The sequence below is a fragment of the Schistocerca americana genome, chromosome 5 (assembly GCF_021461395.2).
Source record: "Schistocerca americana isolate TAMUIC-IGC-003095 chromosome 5, iqSchAmer2.1, whole genome shotgun sequence".
NCBI classification, from domain to species: domain Eukaryota; kingdom Metazoa; phylum Arthropoda; class Insecta; order Orthoptera; family Acrididae; genus Schistocerca; species Schistocerca americana.
Genome location: NC_060123.1, coordinates 252,806,837 through 252,828,203, shown reverse-complemented (window position 1 = coordinate 252,828,203; position 21,367 = coordinate 252,806,837). Strand labels below are relative to the sequence as shown.

The 21,367-nt window shown below is 36.3% G+C and overlaps 1 protein-coding gene across 6 annotated transcripts in view; it reads left to right on the top strand.

The window, feature by feature from the left end:
- Positions 1–21,367, top strand: part of LOC124615394 (2',5'-phosphodiesterase 12-like) — a 166,221-nt gene that overhangs the window by 57,353 nt on the left and 87,501 nt on the right. For all 6 annotated transcript variants that reach the window (XR_006979786.1, XR_006979785.1, XM_047143224.1 and 3 more), the window contains one exon: positions 14,570–14,702. Coding sequence is in view for 4 of the 6 variants with exons in the window: in XM_047143224.1 (XP_046999180.1) it covers positions 14,570–14,702 (133 nt within the window). In the remaining 2 variants the exon portion in view is untranslated. The remainder of the gene's footprint in view (positions 1–14,569; positions 14,703–21,367) is intronic.

Genomic DNA, 21,367 nt, shown 5'->3' with positions numbered 1-21,367 from the left:
CATTTTGCGATCACTATAAACTAGTTGGCAGGTGCAAATGCTTCAAAGTGCAGGATTGTATTTAATGAATCTTGTCTTAAGTCATGTAGCCTTTTCAAGGGTAACTAAATCAACTAACATTTTTGTATCCTTTAAAGAAAATGAAAAACAAAAAGTACATGTAGATTACATTCTTACATCAGTATCATGTACACTGAGTGCTTTAGTGCTATGTAAAGAATTTTGTTGAAAATTTGGAATGTAAGGCACCTGTCATTGTTCAGGCATCTTATGGAGGTGGTCTATATAGGTTACAAGCTTTTGTGGTCACTGTTACTTAAAGATGACAATTATTGAAAGATATTAAATAAAATCATCATAACTTCTGAACGATTTGCGTTAGGACATTCAAACTGCATGGTTGGCCGCAGAATTAGTATACATTTATGTGTATGGTTTAGTGACAAAGCCCATTTGGATGGGATCATCAATAAGCAAAATTGGCTCATTTGCGGGACTGAGAATCCACATTTCGTGTTCAAGACATGTCTTCACCCTCAACAGGTGACTCTGTGTTGTGCAAAGTCCGGTCACAGAATAATAGGTGCAATATTCCTCAATGGCATGGTGACTGTCGAATGGTATGTAAAGGTTTTGGGAGATGGTTTCATCACCATTATCCAAACTATCCACAATTTCGACAAGATGTGGTTCATTCAAGACAGAACTTGACCCTACCGAAGCAGGAGATTGTTTGATGTCCTGCAGGAGCACTTTGGGAACCGGATTCTGGCTCTGGGGTACCCAAAAGTCACTGGCATGGGCCTCGATTGGCTTCCATTTTATTCAGATCTGATCACATACATGTCCTTTTTGTGAGACTATATCAAAGACACAGTGCACAGCAATAACCACAAAACCATTGCGGAGCTGAAAACAGCCATTTAGGAGTTCCTCGACAGCATTGATATTCCCACACTTCTGTGGGTCATGCAGAATTTTGCTATTCCTCTGAACCACATCATAGCCAATGGTGGCAGGGATATTGAACATGTCATTTATGTTTCTTCCTGCCCCCCCCCCCCCCCCCCCCCCCGCCCCGCCCCGCCCCGCCCCCACCCCACCCCACCCCACCCCACCCCACCCTACCCATATAGTTCGGTAATTGTCACCCTTTATCTCTCTTAACAGTTTAACTGGACTATCTTGAGGCAAGAGACTTTTTTTTTTTTTTCTCTGTTGGACAAAATTCAAATATTCTCCCGATACTAGAGATAACAACACACAACACAACCATGACACAAGAAAACGGAACCTCTTCCATGAGCCTACACAAAACAAAAAGCCATCATATGCTGGACCAAAAGCCCTTGAAAAACTCCTTTCATTCTTGAGAGAAATAAACAATAAAAATATTTTCAAAAAATGTCTCAAAAATTTTCTAACAGAAAACTGTTATTACAGTGTAAATGAATTTATGTGCACTACAGCTCAAAACAATTGCAATACTATTATTGTATCAAAAGAAAAATTGAACAAAACCTAATTTAGTATGAAATAGCCCTAGAATAATTTTGTAATAAATTATATTTTTGTTAAACAGTAGACAGTAAATACTATGTACCTGTTGGTGCATGAAGTGAAAATATGTCTTGATCCATACAATGTACTTTGTCAAAGAATAAATAAATAAATAAAAATAAATAAATAAATCACACATGTATTTTACCTCAGTTATATACATTCCATGTAAGATTTTACTGTAGCATACGACTTTAACGAAGCTCACAATATATATGTGCCTTTATCATTTAGCTCTGTCTGTTTTCTATGAGTCTTCCTTGACAAGTGACTACATGACCATTGTCTTGCATGGCGAGGTTCTGTGGTCCACAGAAAATCTCCGAGATGGGACTTAGTTTTCATTGAATAACTGTTGCAGTAAACAGGTATCTCAAAGTGCAGGAATCGAGGTGTTCATCTCCCCAATTGACACGAGAGATGCACTTCTTCCACTTTCGTTCTCATGATTGCATAAAAGAAACAAAATTTCCCACACAGTATGTGGCCCAAAACAAACTCTTACTTACTAAAATAACAAAAATGCTTGCTCAAGATCATGATTACAATTTGCCAGAGAGAGAGAGAGAGAGGGGGGGGGGGGGGGGGGGGGAGAGAGAGAGAGAGAGAGAGAGAGAGAGAGAGAGAGAGAACATGGGAATGTATATACAAGGATGTATTATAAATTCATGATTATTGTTTCACATTTTTCAGTCATTTTTAAAGATGTCTTCTCTCCCACAGCTACCCCTATCCCGATGACTACACTTATTTCAAATACTGTCATTATTTAAAACTATAAAAGTGCCAAGTTTTTCACGGGTCCCCTGATACAATGAAATTTACATCTAAGCAGCAAGAGAAGTCTGTAAACACGGTTTGCCACTGCAATCAGCCATCTTGGCAGGACAATTTAGCCATGTTTCTGTGTACTTGTCAGGGACCACTCAAAATAGCTCGTTTGTAAATGGTTTAGGTCACTATGCTTATATATAACAGGTTAAAGGTCATGATGCATGATCCATTTCTAATCAGGTGGAATTGTTAGAACACCCAAAAGTAAGTGTACCAGGCCCACAACCAATATGTCTACTCAGTCGTACAGTTTTTGGTATGTTTAAAGAAGTGTGTTTTACAGCACAGGAATGATATTCTTAACATGGCAACAGGAAAAAAAGGTCACATAGCTGGTACAGGATTGTGCACTTTGGTCAAATAACTTTCACCGTGCCAGTCAGCTAGCTTATTTGGCCATTTACTTGAATTCTTGCATTGCCGTGTCTGTCTACTGAGCCCATGAATCCAATAATAAGCACAATTTCTTACCTGTGTCATATGCCGCACCCCCCCCCCCACCCCCCCCAAAAAAAAATTGCAGAATGACAATAAATAGATTCTGTGACAGCTTTCATTCTCCTGCTAAAGAGTTTAAAAAATTACAGTAAGTGAGATTCAAACCTAAGCACATGAAAGTGGACCTTGTTTGAAATGTTGACCTTGTATCATGTGATCACTCCAGAATTGAAGTCACTATGTTGTGCAATGTTAATCTTGATGCAAAGAATTTTACCTATTAATTAGAACATGCTCAGAATTGTATCTTCCTCCAGAGTGTAAGCCACATTAATATTCCTGGTTCAGGATAGAGTATAAATCCCTTGCCTTTTATTTTTCAGGTTCTTCAGTTGTAATATGAAGCATGGCATATTTCTATAAAATGGTTGCATAGATTACAGTCTGTACTCCCCACCTCCTCACAACCCTCTCAGAGAATAAATTTGTGTTGTCAACTGCAAAAATATTAATTGCCCTTATTGAGCAACTCATAAATAATTATAATTTTTTCTTTTCTTCTCAGTACTTCAAATATGTTCTGTAGATTGAAAACGTGATATGAGTGAATTATTCAGTGTACAATCACATCATTACTTTAATATGTATCTTCATTGCAGTCAGATAACTGTCTGTGCAATGTACTTTACTGTCATTGAAGATTTACATATACATATACAATAAAGCAGGTAATTTCAGTGTGTGATACTTCATGAAGGCTCAAACCCCAGTAAAAATTAAAATGTGACAGTTACATTACACATACATAAAATCTTTCATTTCTTTTGCTTTCTATAATGGAAATTTCTCATTTATGGGAATCAGAGGTTGGCAACAGTAAACAGTAGGATCTTCTTGTAATCTCTGGCTGTCATGTGAGTTGCAATTTCGGGCTTAGCACCTTTGGTTGCTGCAATGAAGATTCTGCAGCTGGTGTGTTGTCACTCGTGCTCGTGACAGGAAACAGATAAAGAAACATTCATGTATTATACAGTATTGCATTATACAATTGAAAACAGTTAAATTATCATAAAATATTCTTTAAAATATGTTTAAATACTACAACATTGTTCCACATATATTCACTTAGGTGGGAAGTACAGTACAGTCTGGAAGTTTCATTATCTTGTCACACTACAGTCTTAGAGTTAATGGAAGTGTATTGACTTATACCTTGCAACTGAAATTATGTTCTAACATTTCTCAAATAGTATGCCAAAGCTCACTGAAATCTTTAGGTCACAGAGAGTAGCTTCACCTTGTGATCCTGTATCATTGTCATTCAACTGTGACATCAAATCTCTTCTATATTTGGCTCATAGTGTAAAGAACAACTTATGCAGTGGAAGTTATCCCATGGCAGAAATACACCAGTGGCCATGACAGGAATCTTCATGGTATGACCTCTTAGGTTGCCTCAGCATGGTGAGCTTTCATGTGTGCAACAGATTTGTTGATTTCGTGTATGCACAATACGTTGACAACCGATCCAGTCATATTCTTCGGGATCTATGTTTTAATGTGTACTGTCTGCCTATACTCCAACCTGCAGCAAGTAAGCATTAAAACATAGCTTGCAGCATCTGAAGAAGATGAATCAATCAACTGTTGACGTATTCAGTATGAAATGGAAACAACTACTCAGCTGTGCACCTGAAAGCACTATAGTGTTCTGATAGCTTAACTCTTTGAGATTTAAAAGTCTCGCTTTTATCAATGCGACAGTGTGGAAGCTCATGCATCAAATGCATCAGACTGCTCCAGGGGAGATGGCACTGAGGACAAGTCTCCAAAGTCTGAGTACATGGGTGTTGGTCACAGTTTTTGAGTCACTCTCGTGGAGTACGTGCTGGTTACTGATGGTGGTAGATGGTGTAGTTGGACAGTCAGTGACAGAAGTCTTTGTTTAAAAAAGAAAAAAAGGAAAAAACGCTGGTAGATTGTTTAAAAAACCAGTCAGTTCTGCTTTATGGTGAAGATGCAGCTGATTTTGGTGATGCATTGTGTTGCCTGATGTAGTCTGGTTGGTGTAACTTTTATTTAAATAAAAACAATGGTGGCAGGTACCTAACTGTGAAGGCAGTCTGGCATATCCTATCAGGCTGCTGGCTCTAGCTAGCAGGAAATGAGTAGGCCGTGCAGAAATTGCTACAAGTGTCAGTACTTGCAAAAGACCCACCATTGTTCTTGATTGATGCCGAAGAGCATTTTTGTCATGATGTACCTGTTGATAGCTGCCATGCAATGGATGCTCAAGAAGTATGTTAATGGTGACTATTTTGGAGTCTTGTGTTATTAGCTTTTGCTGTTCATCCTTAAAAGTGCAGATCAGCTGTTACAACTCCTGATTGATATAAGGATGGAGTGGTGCTAACTTGTAGAGGACATACCAGTAATACAGAAATCTTCAGAAGCATCGGGTATAAACCATGCTCTGTTATCCCAACCGGGAAGATCTACTTTAACAATAATTTTGCAAATGCCTGGGCCATTGTTTCTGCTGAGGTGAAGGTCATATGAACAGAGCAGGGATGGTCTGAGTTCACATTGAACACCTCAAGTCATGTGAACTACACAAAGAGCAAACTGTCAGACGTTCATCACATTTGGTGTTAATCCATTCTTTGTTGAATATGAGCTAGTTGGACAGCAAATTGAGTACTCACAGCATGTGATAGACTGATGGTAGGAGACAAAAGCAACAATATTGTAAATATTGCTCTCTCCCCTCCCATCCTCCTCCCCTCTCCCCATCCCCAACCCTTCTCCTCTCCCCCTCCCCAACTCTTCTCCTCTCCCCAATCCCTCTTCTCTCCCTCTCCCTCTGCAACACCTCCCCTTCCTACCTCTCTCCCCCTCCCACCCCCCCTCCCCAACCTCTTGATCTTTTTTTCATTCTTTCATATAAATTTATTGAATTAGGGTTATAATTACCTCTTAGCATTCCTTCGCAATTTGAGTGTCTATCTTCCATTCTATGGAATTCCATTTGCAAATTTTCTCTTTGTACTCTAATGGCATAATAATTATACTGATGGTTATCACCAAATAATTTTAAAAGAATGAATATTTTTTAAATTTTCATCAAATTTTTCAGGTACAACATGAGGTGATAAGTGATTTATTTCTCTGTTTCTTTCTTGTACTATTTCTAAAGCATTGTCAATCGAGTCCATTAAATGTTCCATATGTTCGTCTCTAATTTTAATTCTGAGACAGCCTCGGGGTTGAAATTTTCAAATATTTTGTACATTTTCTGTCAACATGTTTTCTAATTGCATAGTCACTGTCTTTATAATCCAATATTTCTGCAACATCTTTAACTTTAAACCAAGGATTATTCTTTTCATCAGTTATCGTATATACTTGTTTCCCATTGTATGTAAGCTTGTTGTTGACAACAAGATCTATGATTGACTCCATTTATATGGATAAAATTTTACTAGCTTAATGAAATTTAATATGCAATGAATGGTTTCATGTTGCTTGATTGATTCATGTACATTGAAAAAATTCTTGTATTGTTGATGTATGCAGTATCATTAATATTCATTATTATTATATTTCAAATCTTTAATGAAATCTATTATGATGAAGGGAAGTCAGTAAATGATAGTAATATATTCATAACAAAATTAAATTGGAGCTAATACAAACTTTACTTAAATCTAATAAATTGTTGTTCTATGTAAATGGAAACCAAAAAGTTGAAAATCTCTGAATTAGAAAAGTTGATTGATAAGTTTCATTCACACAAATGTACAAAGGATAAGCATATGTAAAGAATATAGTGGAAACCATCAAAGAAATAGATACATTAAAGTGCCTTGTGTATGTGACCAATATTTTGCGTCGAATAATTATAAGAAACATTTAAAATTAATTTCATGTGATGACTATTCTAAATTATCATCATCAGTGGAAAATGATGTACAACAAAGAAGCTGTAAACTGTATTGGTTATCAATAATTTAAAGATTTAAATTGTTTTTACTTAAGTTAAACATCTAAGGATAAGCTTTCAAGTAGAGGTAAGATTTGCCTTTATGATTATAATAAACAAAGAGACAAGACAGATATAATTAATGTTAAATAATGTGTTAAGTTTCAAGCAACAAATTAGCTTTCTATATTCTAAATTGTAGTTATTAAGAGAATTTAGTTTTACACAAATCTAACAAAAAAAATTTCTTTAATAAAAGAGAATAAAATGGAGCAGGCTTCATGATACTGAAGAGAAATAATTTAAGGGGATACAGCAGCTTAAGAAAAGATGGTGTAATTAATTTAATTACTAACAAAATTCATGTATACTTGTTCTGCTCAATACCATGAAAGTAGTTGAGCTCAAAGTTTTAGCAAAAACTCTTGGCATTAGAGGCCATAGCAAATTAAAGAAATCAGAAATACCGTAGTTACCGGTAAATCAGTTGTGTTGCAGTAATTTCAGTTTCATCAAAAATCATTCCAAAAGATTAAATAAAGACCAAAAAGAGTACCTAATATAAATTACTTTTACAAATTTGAATTGACATTTTGAAAAACTTGACCATTGATGCAAGAAAAAAATAGACTTGATCAGATATGTCCATTCAGTTGTAAACTATCTGAGCAACAAAGAGGATAAACCATCAAAAGAAGAATTATTTGAGTTAAAGAAATTAGATCTAAATTCAGTGAAAGTTCAGGACATGGTCCCTGACCTATAAACTTGTCTCTAATGATATTAGAGAAATCAACACCATCAATGACGAAACTGATTATGTAACAAAAGCACTTAATTGTGTGGTACAAGTAGCTAACTTCAGAAAATGATACAAGTTAAATTTAATAGCTTCAAATACAAAAATGTTTTATCCAATCTCTATAGTATATAAAGTATCTGATAGTACTCAAGAATCTGTACAAGTTTTGTGCAATAAAATCAGATATATATAATCATCTGATGAGACTATTTATGTAGAAAACACTACATTTAATATTCAGGTATTAGCAATTCTGAGAGGCAGCAAAGATAAAATAAATAAATAAATAAATTTAGCTGATGACAAAAAGACTTAAAGATACATCACAAAAATTAATAACGATGGTAATCTGTGTTGCCCTAGAGCTATAATTGTGGTTTTAACATATCACACAAATAACATCTTAGACAGAGAACCAGCTGAGAATGAAATTAAGAAGTTGAGAGTAGGAGATAAATTACAAAAGAGTTAACCAACATGTAATGTAACCAATTAGGAGAATATGACAAAGAAGGTTTTACTCAAATCTATGTTATAAATGTTGAGCAGCAGATAAATGGTATTTATGTTGAAAATTTCAATTTTGTTGTCTGTTGTGGCCATGAGAACACAGTAAAAATATCTCTGTATAAAAATCAAAACCATCATCATATAGTTAACAGTATGAGAGCTTTCGTAGGATCATTAGATTTCTGTAATAAATGTAACAAACCATGTGACAACAAGAAATGTAAAATAGAGAGAATGTTTGTATACTGTGCAGTGGTACAGAAAGCAGTACTGAGGAAAATAAGATATATTGTGAAAACTATAATAGATACTGTTATAATAAAGAATGCTTATACAATCATGAAGAAGTTTGTGATATTGCATATAAATGTAGAGAATGTAACTGCATTTGTTTGAGATTTAAAGAACATAAATTTGGCTTTGAAGTGTGTAGAAACTGTAAACAGCGATAAAAATTAAGTCATAAATGTTTCATGGAATAAAAATTGCAAAAAGGTGATATTTGTGAAAAGTTATGTAATGAAGAATTTGCAGTCAAAGGATGTCAAAATTGTATTAAAGATGGTTGTTGTATTAATGGAGAATTCAAGGATTATTATGTTTTCCAAAGCTGGGAATACCATAAAATAGTTACAGGTAAACAGTTCAAATATTGTGAAAAAGGAACACCAATGAGAGTTCCTTGTGCCTATACAGAATACTATTTGGTTATGAAGCTCAACAAGAAATGGGAATACATATTCCAAATCTCATTATAGCCCACAGTTTTAATAATAATACTATTCATAAATTTAAGACAAATGATGAATCCTGTAGGTGGATATACCTGAAGAAAACAAGAATTATATACCTAAAGAAAACAGGAATTATATTTCCATAGTTCTTTTTGCTGATGGTGATGATTCACAATTCATTTTAAAGCACTGTATTAAAAATACTATAAAGCCATATAGTTTCTTAAAAATTATAGATAGCATTAATTTTGTACAAGGCCCCTTCAGTAGCTCCACAAAAATATTCCATTTCAAGGAGTTAAAGAAAGGTTATTTCCCACATTTGTTTGATACACAAGAGAATGAAAATTACATAGGATCTATTCCAGATGTCGAACATTATTGTGTTGAACCTATGAAACCAAAAGAAAGAGAAATATTTCTCAAATAGCATAGTCAATAAGGTAAAGAAAATTGTGTGTTCAATATGAGAAAAGAAATTAATCATTATTGTAGTAAAGAGTCTATTGCTTGGTTAAACAGTTTAATCAATAATTATATTCCACACTTTCTTAATGGTGGAGAAGTAAGTATAGCCAGAGCGAAAGTAGATGGTTTTGATAAAGAAATCAATACTGTTTATCAGTATCATGGTTGTTTCTGGTATGGTTGTAAAAATATGTTTTAAAGGTGAGACAGTTAACAACAAAACTAAAGAATCAGTGGATGACCTACATCAAAAGATTTTAACAAGAAGTACTGAAATGTTAAATGCTGGATATAATTTAGTGGAGATGTGGGAACATGATTGGCTTACTCAGCAGTGTACAAAAAGCTAAAGAAATTGAAACAGTTACCTAAAGTTGTCAAACCATTAAATAAAAAAGATGCCTTTTATGGAGGATGTACAAATACAGTAAAATTAAGAGCTAAAGCAAATGATGTTGGTACAATAATAATATTAGTCTCTACCCTACTGTGCAGTGTTATGATTATCATCCTGACCAAGATTTTATACTAAAAAGTGGTATAATTTTATAAACTGTCAAGTATTGGCACCTTGAGGATTGTATCATCCAGTTTTACCAGTACAGCTAAAGACTGGTAAAAATGAAAAGCTGTTGTTTCCTTTGTGTATCAGATGAGTAGAAGAGAAAATAAATAAATGTAATTACAATTATGATGAAAGAAGTATCATTGGAAATTGGACAACAGATGGAATAAAGATAGCTGTAGAAAAAGGATATAAGATTTTAGAAGTCTATGAAGTGTCAAATTTTGGATGTAAGAGCAACATGTTGTTTAAAAATAATGTGAAAGAGTTCATTAAGATAAAGCTGGAAATCAGCCCTCATTATTTTGAAACTAGTGAGATGTATATCAAAACAGTTAAAGAAATATTGGATATTGAATTAGATCCTGATAAGATAGAAGAAATTACAGGAAAATGAGCTGTAGCTAAGGTGTATCTGAATTAATTATATTATTAAATATGAGTAACAATTAATATGTTACAGGTTTACAAAAATCTTATGAAATACTACTGGATGACCAGTTAGATAATATAGATATTAATTTTACTAATGAAAATATGGTTCAGATGAAGTAAAACTTCATAAGATTAATTGAGAGTGAAGTGAAAGAAAAGACACAATTAGAGTACAACCAGATAACTAGAGATGTTGATACTAAAAATTTCATAAATGAAAACATTAAGAAAGAATTCTCATTTCAGTATAATAAGAATGGTTCTAGAAGATTATAATACAGTACTGTATGGATATTAAAATAAGTTTTCTGTATCTTCTATGTAAAAATAAAATATGTATTAGGTATTTCATTATAACAATGGAATAAATTTCTCAGTTGCTTTTAATTGCATTCTATGTTTCTTATATTTTAACATTTAGATTTTTTGGTTATTGAGTGATGAATTTAAAAAAAAATGTATAACCACAAGTATAATCTTTTAATATTTTTGGGATATTATTTATTGTTATATGATAATCTTTAAGTTAATAATTTGCTATTTTTTTACAATTATAAAAAATGAGAGAATTTGACTTTTCTATTTCTTCTCATATTTTTGTGTCAGTTTCCTCAAATGTCTCTTCTTCTCCATAAGCATTACATTTCATACTTCTCAGATTTTCTATAATTGAAGATGGTTTAAAATAATATTTGCAGATACCACATTTCACTTGTTTCTCTCTTGGTTTGTTATTTCTCTCAATAAAAATATCAAATTTAAATTTGCCCGACACATTAGTCATATCCATCCTTATTTATAGGATTAAAAATTTTCGTAATGAATATATCTTTTTCTCCCATTAAATTTTTTTTCTATTGAAAGGAAAGTTCTACTCTATCAGCTCAACAACATTAGCTGTTAGAATTTTTTCAAAAAATTTGTGAGCTGCATGTAAATGAAACACGTTACAGGTTGTAATTATTTGAAAACTAGATATGGAGAGAAATTTTGTATGGAGGTTGATAATACATTTAAAATTATTTTGCCAGACAGATATTATAATTAATTACTGGTTGGGATTTTCAGTTTTTTGATTATGGAAGTATTAAACTGAGATATAAAGGAATGAAGAAACTTAAAAATAACGATAATGAATTTCATGATATGGGATTTGTAGTTTAACTTTTTATTTTCAAAATTTACAACTTTTTAATTTCTTTTGGATACTGTTGCCTTGATATATAACCCTCACTCTCTGTGTTTTTTTTTAGGTTCATTAATTGCCCCCCCCCCTCCCCTCCCAGGGTGCACTCAACATGCCCCCTCACTGAATCTGGTGACAAATTCATCACATTAAAAGTACAAAACAATAATGAAGTTGATAACCACTGGGTTGTATTGTATTCATTGTTTCTCTCAGAACCATTCCAAGCTCGCATCAATGTTGAGATTTGCAATTTGGTGAAGTTGATCAAATAAATTTGCAGATATGTCAACAAATGAAGCACTATGGTAGTTGTTGGAGTAAGAAATGCAATAGCATTTGTCATAAAAATCAACCTAGATGGAACATTTTATCTGTTTTCAATCCATGAATGACTTCAGTAGTTGTTCCTTTAGCAGTGCACCATGAAAATAGACAACATCTGTACTTCGCAACTGAAAATGGATGAGCAAGAGCATTATCGCCACCGCCAGCAATGTTAATTGCATTTTTTGCGTTGTGCACCTATATATTTACTGTTACTTACTCTGAAGTTACACATGCATCAGCAAACAAGTTTCAGCATTGCAAACCAGGTAAAATTGTCACAGAACATTGAGATTTATACTCGATCATCGCAATAACCCATCTGTACTCTGTCCACTTAGACAGTGCAGCATGGCTTTTACTTGCAATTACTGTCTACCAACATACATGAACAGACATCCTTCCAAGAATTGAGAACAGTGAATGGTCAAGTGTGTGCCACTTATCATGAACCTTGACAAAAATTAAGTCTTCTTGAAAATGATGCACATTGGGACACTTCACTCACTGATGCATCAAATACTACTCAACCACACATTATTTGCAGTCATACTGACATCACACTTCCCATCTATTCCAAAAGATCTTTGGGAAAAATACAAATACTACTTGAATGAAGATATGCTACATTGTATATGTGCTGAGAATCAAAAACTAGACATACAGTTCACACTGAACATGTATAATGAGGCAAGGGTTTTGATTAAGGACATGAGTTGTGTAATCGCTAATAAAGCACTGGTACAGTTGGTAACGGCTACACCGAATCAATGTACAAATGGCATTTCTGAGCGTGATTAACAACAAGAAACACACCTTAATGAGTTAGGTAAACTTTTTCAAAAAATGCTTTGCATATGACAGAGTTAGGTGTGCAATACAAGCCAAAATGGCAGATTGTATTTCCTAAATGTGCTCAGAGGCACAGGAAAAAATTTGTCTTACTTCACTTATTTTGACAACCATACAATTATGGAAAAATACTGCACTGGCTGTTGCATAATCTGGAATTGCAGCAACTCTTTTAATGATGGTCAAACAGTGCATTCAGAACTGGAATTGCCATTGAATACGCAAATCACTGAGACACCACCATACAATATCAACAAAAATTCTGGTAGGAGTAAACTACTTGTCATGTTAACTCATTATATGGGACAAATGTACTATAGTGCATGAAAAACATTGGAAGTTCATCATCATACACTCAAAGATTTGGGAGAAAATAAACAGCTCCTCAGTGGTGCACCCATGGTGATTTTTGACAAACTCTACCAGTTATTCTGTGTTCGACAGCTGGTGATGAACTTAATGCATGTCTCAAATCAACCATTTTACAATAATACCTGTAAAAATTTGCTTTGGAGACAGTATGCATTTACGATGCCAACATGATGCCTCAGCTGAATGGGGAAAAAGCCAGTTAATAAACCCACACAGTGTATGACATTGCCAACATACTTCTGTAAAATCAAAACTACCATAGGTATATCTATTCGAAGTTTTCCTTAATATTGCACAGAATTACAAAAATTGTCAGTGACTAAGTACACATGCTATATTAGCATCAATAATGTACTGAATCAAGACAATATTGTCAATTATTCGACTTCATTCTTAAATCCACTTGATTTGGCAGGCATGCTGCCACACATTTTACTATTTAAAATTGGTGTGCCTATCATTCTTCTCCAGAATATAAATCCAGCACAACTTTGCAATGGTACCAGGCTGTCAATAAAAAAAGATGATGAACAGTATCTTCAAAGCTACAATTTTAAATGGAGATCCACAGGAGAAGGTGTACTATTGCCATGCACCACAGTTATTCTGACAGATATGCTATTCAAATCCAAACATTTGCAGTTTTTGGTGCAACTTGCATTTGCATTTACCATCAGCCTGGCACAGGGAGAATCGCTACAAATGTGTGGACTAAATGTGACAAACCCATGCTTCACATGGACACGTGAATGTGGCATTCTCACTCTTACGTAACCCTTATGGTTTAAATGTGTGTGTAGTAGGTGGAAAAACAAAAGCACTACAATAAACAATATTTAAACACAAACACTTTTTTGAGTGGCATTGTAATGCATGCTAGGTACTCACAAGTCACAAATGATATTTCTAGTGAAAATGTGATGATCTGGAGCTGTTTTGCTTAGATTGGGCTGGAATTATTAATTTTATTTTAAAAGAAAAAAAGAGACTAACATATCTTCAATATCTGGCTCACTAGAGATGTATCAATTACTTGAATGAACTGGGGTATAACAAGGGATCACTCATGAACTTGATAAGAAACGATAATTTCATTCACCTGCTGTGATCTTGAAAAACTAAGTAAGATATAAATCAAAATCTGTAGACTGCCATCTGTACCCCAGTACAATGCAGCTGTGTCATAGTCACTATGCCACCTCCCTCAGTGTAGAATATGAACTTAGTGCTCCAGAACACTACTGTTCAGTGTAAAAGAATGCCTTCTGTGTCATGATTTAAAGCAATTGTATAAATATCTTTCTGGAATCTCCAATTCATATCTCATAGTAAATATGTGAGAGATGCTGAAACATCATTTGTAACCTAGAACTGCTCCATTACATTGTTGCATGCCAACTCTCATCAGTATATCCCTGTTTTGTTTATTTTTATACTGTCTTTTGCTTGCGTTGATTTGGTTGAACATTCTTGACCAGACTATAGTAAAATGTTTATATTCTAGGTTGAAGGAGCAGCATGGAATTACACTTGCTCATGAATTACAAATTAATCCACGGTTACGTAACTTGTGGACTCTCATGAAACCAGAAGTTGAAAAAATACCTCGTTTTTTGAAAGCAGCAACTTCGTTACAGGTTAGTGTATTTGCTTCAAGAAGGAAACCAACCAGATATTGAATTATATTTACTTCCTGTTGTTCTCCATTGAAACTCCTGTAACTGTTGCCTCATTTTTGTCAGGTGCCAAGAAACATGGTACTGGTAAGAGAAACTGTCTGATACTGAGAGTTGTCGCCATCTCTAAAAATTATTAGTCCTTCACCTCTTGCTCGTATAATTTTCAGTTCTGTGACAGGAAAATATATAGAGAACACATTGTGGGCTATTCACAAGAGTGTGAGTTGCAGGTGTAGTCAACACCCTCTCTTGCAAAACACATTGATATCTTCACAATGAAATTACTGGGCAGCTGTCTAAAATTTTCAGAATGCCAAGAGTGTAGTATAATAAGTGACTAGATCACTCACAACAAAGGGAGCGGATAAAGTTGTTGTAAGCTAACCACAATATATATTTTGAAGAGTGGTAGAACTACACTCCGGGAGCTGTGAGGTGGTATCAGCATTGTGGTGCTTCCTGCTTATGAGGATTAAATGCCATAATCATCATGCCGCACCAGGATTATGACAAGAAGGTTGTTCAAATTTTGAAAGATTCTACATGCAAGTATATCAACAGTGAACCTATGAAGAAGAAAGCAGTGATATTCACTGCTTCAGGCATACCAGAAAACACTATCAAAATCATCCGTGCATCGGCTCTAGTTCTACCTAAGCACTGTGGATTACTCATGATGTCTAAGGAAGCATTTGTCATGTGAACAAAGGACCTTACTGCAGTTTGGTGGCTTGCTTGCCTCAATGATACACATAGCCATACAATAAATGCAACATATCCAGAGGGATATCTATGGAGAGACAAGAGTAACATATGGTTCCCACAGAAGGACATCATATTTTCAGTAGTCACAGTGATAACAGCCCAGTTGGTTGAGTGATTTAGCCTTCTTACTACAAATATGACCTTGCTGTGTTACTACAGCAAACAGCCGAAAGTGAGAAGAAACTGCAACCATTACTCATTTATTCTTTACAACTACAGTGTATTGTCTGGATGGTTAACATAGGCCATACAACTCATATTTATGTGGATAATAATAATTTTATTTATTTATTCCTTGTACTTACAAACATTACATAAAATGCTAATACTGCAAAAATTTTAATACTACAACTACTTTCTAACACTGCATAACCATTGTAAAACACCTTAACAAATTACCCAGCTACTAATGCTGCTGTTAGTATTACAGGTTCTGTTCCGTTTAGGTTCATTTATTTGGATACATCAATACTGTAGTGGATTGTTTTCACGACTGGATCTGCCCTTAACACTACCCTTCTCAACAGCCATTGTCCACTAGTCTCCTTTTGTGTAGAGCAGCATGTCAGCAGCATTTCTTCTATATCAAACAATTCCACGATTCACTGTAATGTGTTAGAAACCACACTTCTATTATCTCCTACATCAACACAGTGTATAGTGTTGAAAAACCACTTCATTCAGTGGTCCCTGAACTCCGTTGCCTTCTCTTCATCTGCAGGTATATTGTCAGTAGCATTCTGAAGTGTGACTGAATGCCTCATGAGATCTGAAATCTCCTTGGCCTTCCTGTTTACTGTGGCAGCAGTATCATCAAAGATGTGTTAGGCTTAGTGCTTCTTTGGGATCCAGCATTGTCCCTTGTTTTACCCCCCACCCCCCAAAAAAATAAAATAAATAAAATAAAATAAAAAATTGGTCAGCCTTCAAATTTTTCATATTTGGTTAGATTTACTCTGGAAAAAAATTCATCTAAATAGATTGACACACATCCATGCTGACTAGAGCAACAAATTTTAATATTGAACAGTGGAAAGTCTGGGTTGGAATGTCAACAATATTATGAAAGGATAGATTACTACTAACCAGAAAGATGATATGTTGAGTTGCAGACAGGCACAATGAAAAGACTCTTACACATTGGGCTTTCAGCAAAAGCCTACTTCAGAAAAGAAAACACACACATATTCACACAAGCAGGCCATCACATGTCACTTGATGTGTGCCTGCTTGTGTTCATCCTTTCACCACTCACAATTCTTACCCCCTTGCCACAGGGATCATAAACTTGTGGAAGACCCAGGCACAAGACCTGTCTAATCCATGCACCTAGCACTTCCTATTCCCATCCTGTCACAGACTTACCTTATCCCATCAGAGTCTGGGCCGCTGGTGAAAGCAGCCATGTCATATACCCGCTCTCTTGCAGTCATTGCACAGTTTTTTATATTAGTATGACTACCATCCAGCTGTCCCTTAGGATGAGTGGCCACCACCAAACTGTGCCAAGATGAAAGTGGACCACTCTGTGATGCAACATGTAACTGTACCTAACATGCTCAATTTTAATGGCTACTTCATGACCCAGGCCATCTTGATCCTTCCCTCCACCATCAGCTTTTCTGAACTGCACAGATGGGAGTTACCCTTATAACACTTTTCCACTACTGAAATCATCCTAGCCCCAACATATGGTAACCTACTATACCCCTGCCCTCCAACCAGCAGTTTCCATCCCCTCTGTCCTGTCACCTCCTTGCAGTTTGTCCCCTCACCAACATTGTGCAGCACTCTGCCAACACACCCACTGTTTTTTCCCCCCTCTGTGCACCTCTCCTTATCTGCTCCCCATTCCCGCACCGAGCGAGGTGGCACAGTGGTTAGCACACTGGACTCGCATTCAGGAGGATGACGGTTCAATCCCACATCTGGTCATCCTGATTTAGGTTTTCCGTGATTTCCCTAAATCGCTCCAGGCAAATGGCGGGATGGTTCCTTTGAAAGGGCACGGCCGACTTCCTTCCCCATCCTTCCCTAATATGATGAGACTGATGACCTTGCTGTCTGGTCTCCTTCCCCAAAAACAACCCAACCCAACAACAGCCATATATGTTTATCACTTTCCAATAATGACCCTTGGTTACAAGATATTGCAGTAGAACCAAAGTATCCATCATATCACACGCCATCTTTTATTTTTGTGCTGACTATCTTACATGATTATTAAAGTAACTTATTGCAATAAAATGTGCTCCAAATATGGTTTCACATCCTGCAGTTCAGTTTTTATTATCTATACCCAATGGTAATCTAGAAAGTGCATTAGGCAATACATTAAGTGAAGCTTTGATTTGTACCATCTCCAACTTAAATTCTTGTAAAAATAATATCTATCTCATTAGTCCAATGTATAGCTTTTCATTAAGAAAGACAAAGCCTACATATTTCTATTTTTGAGCCTCATATTAGAGTCTGCAAAAAAATCTAGATAACCATTCTTTCTCAGTAGCTGAGTAATACATCTCATGTTTATTAATACTTCAGCCAGAAAATGTTATTGATCACTGGTCGTCCTATTCTGGATTGTGTTCTTTTTGCCGGTTAAAATCTTGATTCATTTTAGGATGATGTCAAATTAATATTATTAAATGCTTCATTTGTACCACCACCCCAGATCCAGCTACTATTTGTTTCAATAAGTTTAATAAACAAGGGACATTCATTGCATGGCTCCTTATATATCTTCCGTGGAAGCTATAAGCAGAAGTTGAGTTGTCGATAGAACACATGAAAGAGAAAACTTGCTATACAGTGTGGACTGGATGGACATTGCTGTGACTGAAGTGTGGGTGGTAGACAGGGTGGGGTGGGGGTGTGTTAGGTGGGTGGGTAAATGGAGAGAGAGTTGGGAGTCAGGAAGAGGAGCAAGGGATGGCTAGCTAGTGGCGTGGAGGGAGGCAGCATGTTTGCTTGCTGGGAGTGCGGGAGGGAGTGGTGGCAGGTGTACGGGCTAGGCGTGCGATGCAGGACTACCAGAGCCAGTGTGCAGCAGCCCCACTTGCCACCAGCCTGTCCCATGGTGGAGTGCAGCCATTGCCATCAACATCCATGATGCTGTCACATCTTGCAACATCTTAAGTGGCACCTGTTCTCCACTGGTCTTGTTGTTGTTGTTGTTGTTGTTGTGGTCTTGAGTCCTGAGACTGGTTTCATGCAGCTCTCCATGCTACTCTATCCTGTGCAAGCTTTTTCATCTCCCAGTACCTACTGCAACCTACATCCTTCTGAATCTGCTTAGTATATTCATCTCTTGGTCTCCCTCTATGATTTTTACCCTCCACGCTGCCCTCCAATACTAAATTGGTGATCCCTTGATGCCTCAGAACATGTCCTACCAGCCAATCCCTTCTTCTGGTCAAGTTGTGCCACAAACTTCTCTTCTCCCCAATCCTATTCAATACTTCCTCATTAGTTATGTGATCTACCCATCTAATCTTCAGCATTCTTCTGTAGCACCACATTTCGAAAGCTTCTATTCTCTTCTTGTCCAAACTATTTATCGTCCATGTTTCACTTCCATACATGGCTACACTCCATACGAATACTTTCAGAAATGACTTCCTGACACTTAAATCTATACTCGATGTTAACAAATTTCTGTTCTTCAGAAACGCTTTCCTTGCCATTGCCAGCCTACATTTTATATCCTCTCTACTTCGACCATCATCAGTTATTTTGCTCCCCTAATAGCAAAACTCCTTTACTACTTTAAGTGCCTCATTTCCTAATCTAATTCCCTCAGCATCACCCGACTTAATTAGACTACATTCCATTATCCTTGTTTTGCTTTTGTTGATGTTCATCTTATATCCTCCTTTCAAGACACTGTCCATTCCATTCAACTGCTCTTCCAAGTCCTTTGCTGTCTCTGACAGAATTACAATATCATCGGCGAACCTCAAAGTTTTTATTTCTTCTCCATGAATTTTAATACCTACTCCGAATTTTTCTTTTGTTTCCTTTACTGCTTGCTCAATATACAGATTGAACAACATCGGGGAGAGGCTACAACCTGTCTTACTCCCTTCCCAACCACTGCTTCCCTTTCATGCCCCTCGACTCTTATAACTGCCATCTGGTTTCTGTACAAATTGTAAATAGCCTTTCGCTCCCTGTATTTTACCCCTGCCACCTTTAGAATTTGAAAGAGAGTATTCCAGTCAACATTGTCAAAAGCTTTCTCTAAGTCTACAAATGCTAGAAACGTAGGTTTGCCTTTCCTTAATCTTTCTTCTAAGATAAGTCGTAAGGTCAGAATTGCCTCACGTGTTCCAGTGTTTCTACGGAATCCAAACTGATCTTCCCCGAGGTTGGCTTCTACCAGTTTTTCCATTTGTCTGTAAAGAATTCGTGTTAGTATTTTGCAGCTGTGACTTATTAAACTGATAGTTTGGTAATTTTCACATCTGTCAACACCTGCTTTCTTTGGGATTGGAATTATTATATTGTTCTTGAAGTCTGAGGGTATTTCGCCTGTTTCATACATCTTGCTCACCAGATGGTAGAGTTTTGTCAGGACTGGCTCTCCCAAGGCCGTCAGTAGTTCCAATGGAATGTTGTCTACTCCGGGGGCCTTGTTTCGACTCAGTTCTTTCAGTGCTCTGTCAAACTCTTCACGCAGTATCATATCTCCCATTTCATCTTCATCGACATCCTCTTCCATTTCCATAATATTGTCCTCAAGTACATCGCCCTTGTATAGACCCTCTATATACTCCTTCCACCTTTCTGCTTTCCCTTCTTTGCTTAGAACTGGGTTTCCATCTGAGCTCTTGATATTCATACAAGTCGTTCTCTTATCTCCAAAGGTCTCTTTAATTTTCCTGTAGGCAGTATCTATCTTACCCCTAGTGAGATAGGCCTCTACATCCTTACATTTGTCCTCTAGCCATCCCTGCTTAGCCATTTTGCACTTCCTGTCGATCTCATTTTTGAGACGTTTGTATTCCTTTTTGCCTGCTTCATTTACTGCATTTTTATATTTTCTCCTTTCATCAATTAAATTCAATATTTCTTCTGTTACCCAAGGATTTCTACTAGCCCTCGTCTTTTTACCTACTTGATCCTCTGCTGCCTTCGCTACTTCATCCCTCAAAGCTACCCATTCTTCATCTACTGTATTTCTTTCCCCCATTCCTGTCAATTGTTCCCTTATGCTCTCCCTGAAACCCTGTACAACCTCTGGTTCTTTCAGTTTATCCAGGTCCCATCTCCTTAAATTCTCACCTTTTTGCAGTTTCTTCAGTTTTAATCTACAGGTCATAACCAATAGATTATGGTCAGAGTCCACATCTGCCCCTGGAAATGTCTTATTACCTTTAAATGCCTTCGTGCCAAAGCCCATTACTCTAACCAAATACAGTAAGCAAGTGTGTTGGGAATGCTTTGTCTCTTCCCTTGGTTCCTCTGTCCCTTTCTTACGGGTGTTGGCTATGCTCAGCACCCTCCAAAATTGCCAACAGCAGTTTTCCACCTCGGGCTTTGCCCTACCAAGTGGCCTTTGTGTGGATCCATTGGTTCTTGCGGAACGTTTTGTGACCAATTTTGTGACAGCATTGGCATCAGTCGCATATCCAGCTACCTTACTGATCCAGAAACAGCAGGCTGAAGCTCCCCACTTATGTTTTATCCCTTATCAGGCAGATTCCCACAATGAACCTTTTACTGAATGGGAATGTCTTCTGGCCCTCTCCTCATCCCACAATTCAGCCCCTGGCCTTCATTCCATCCATAACCAATTGCTTCAGCATCTCAGTCCTCCAAAACATCAATATCTCTTCCAGATGTTCAACCATATT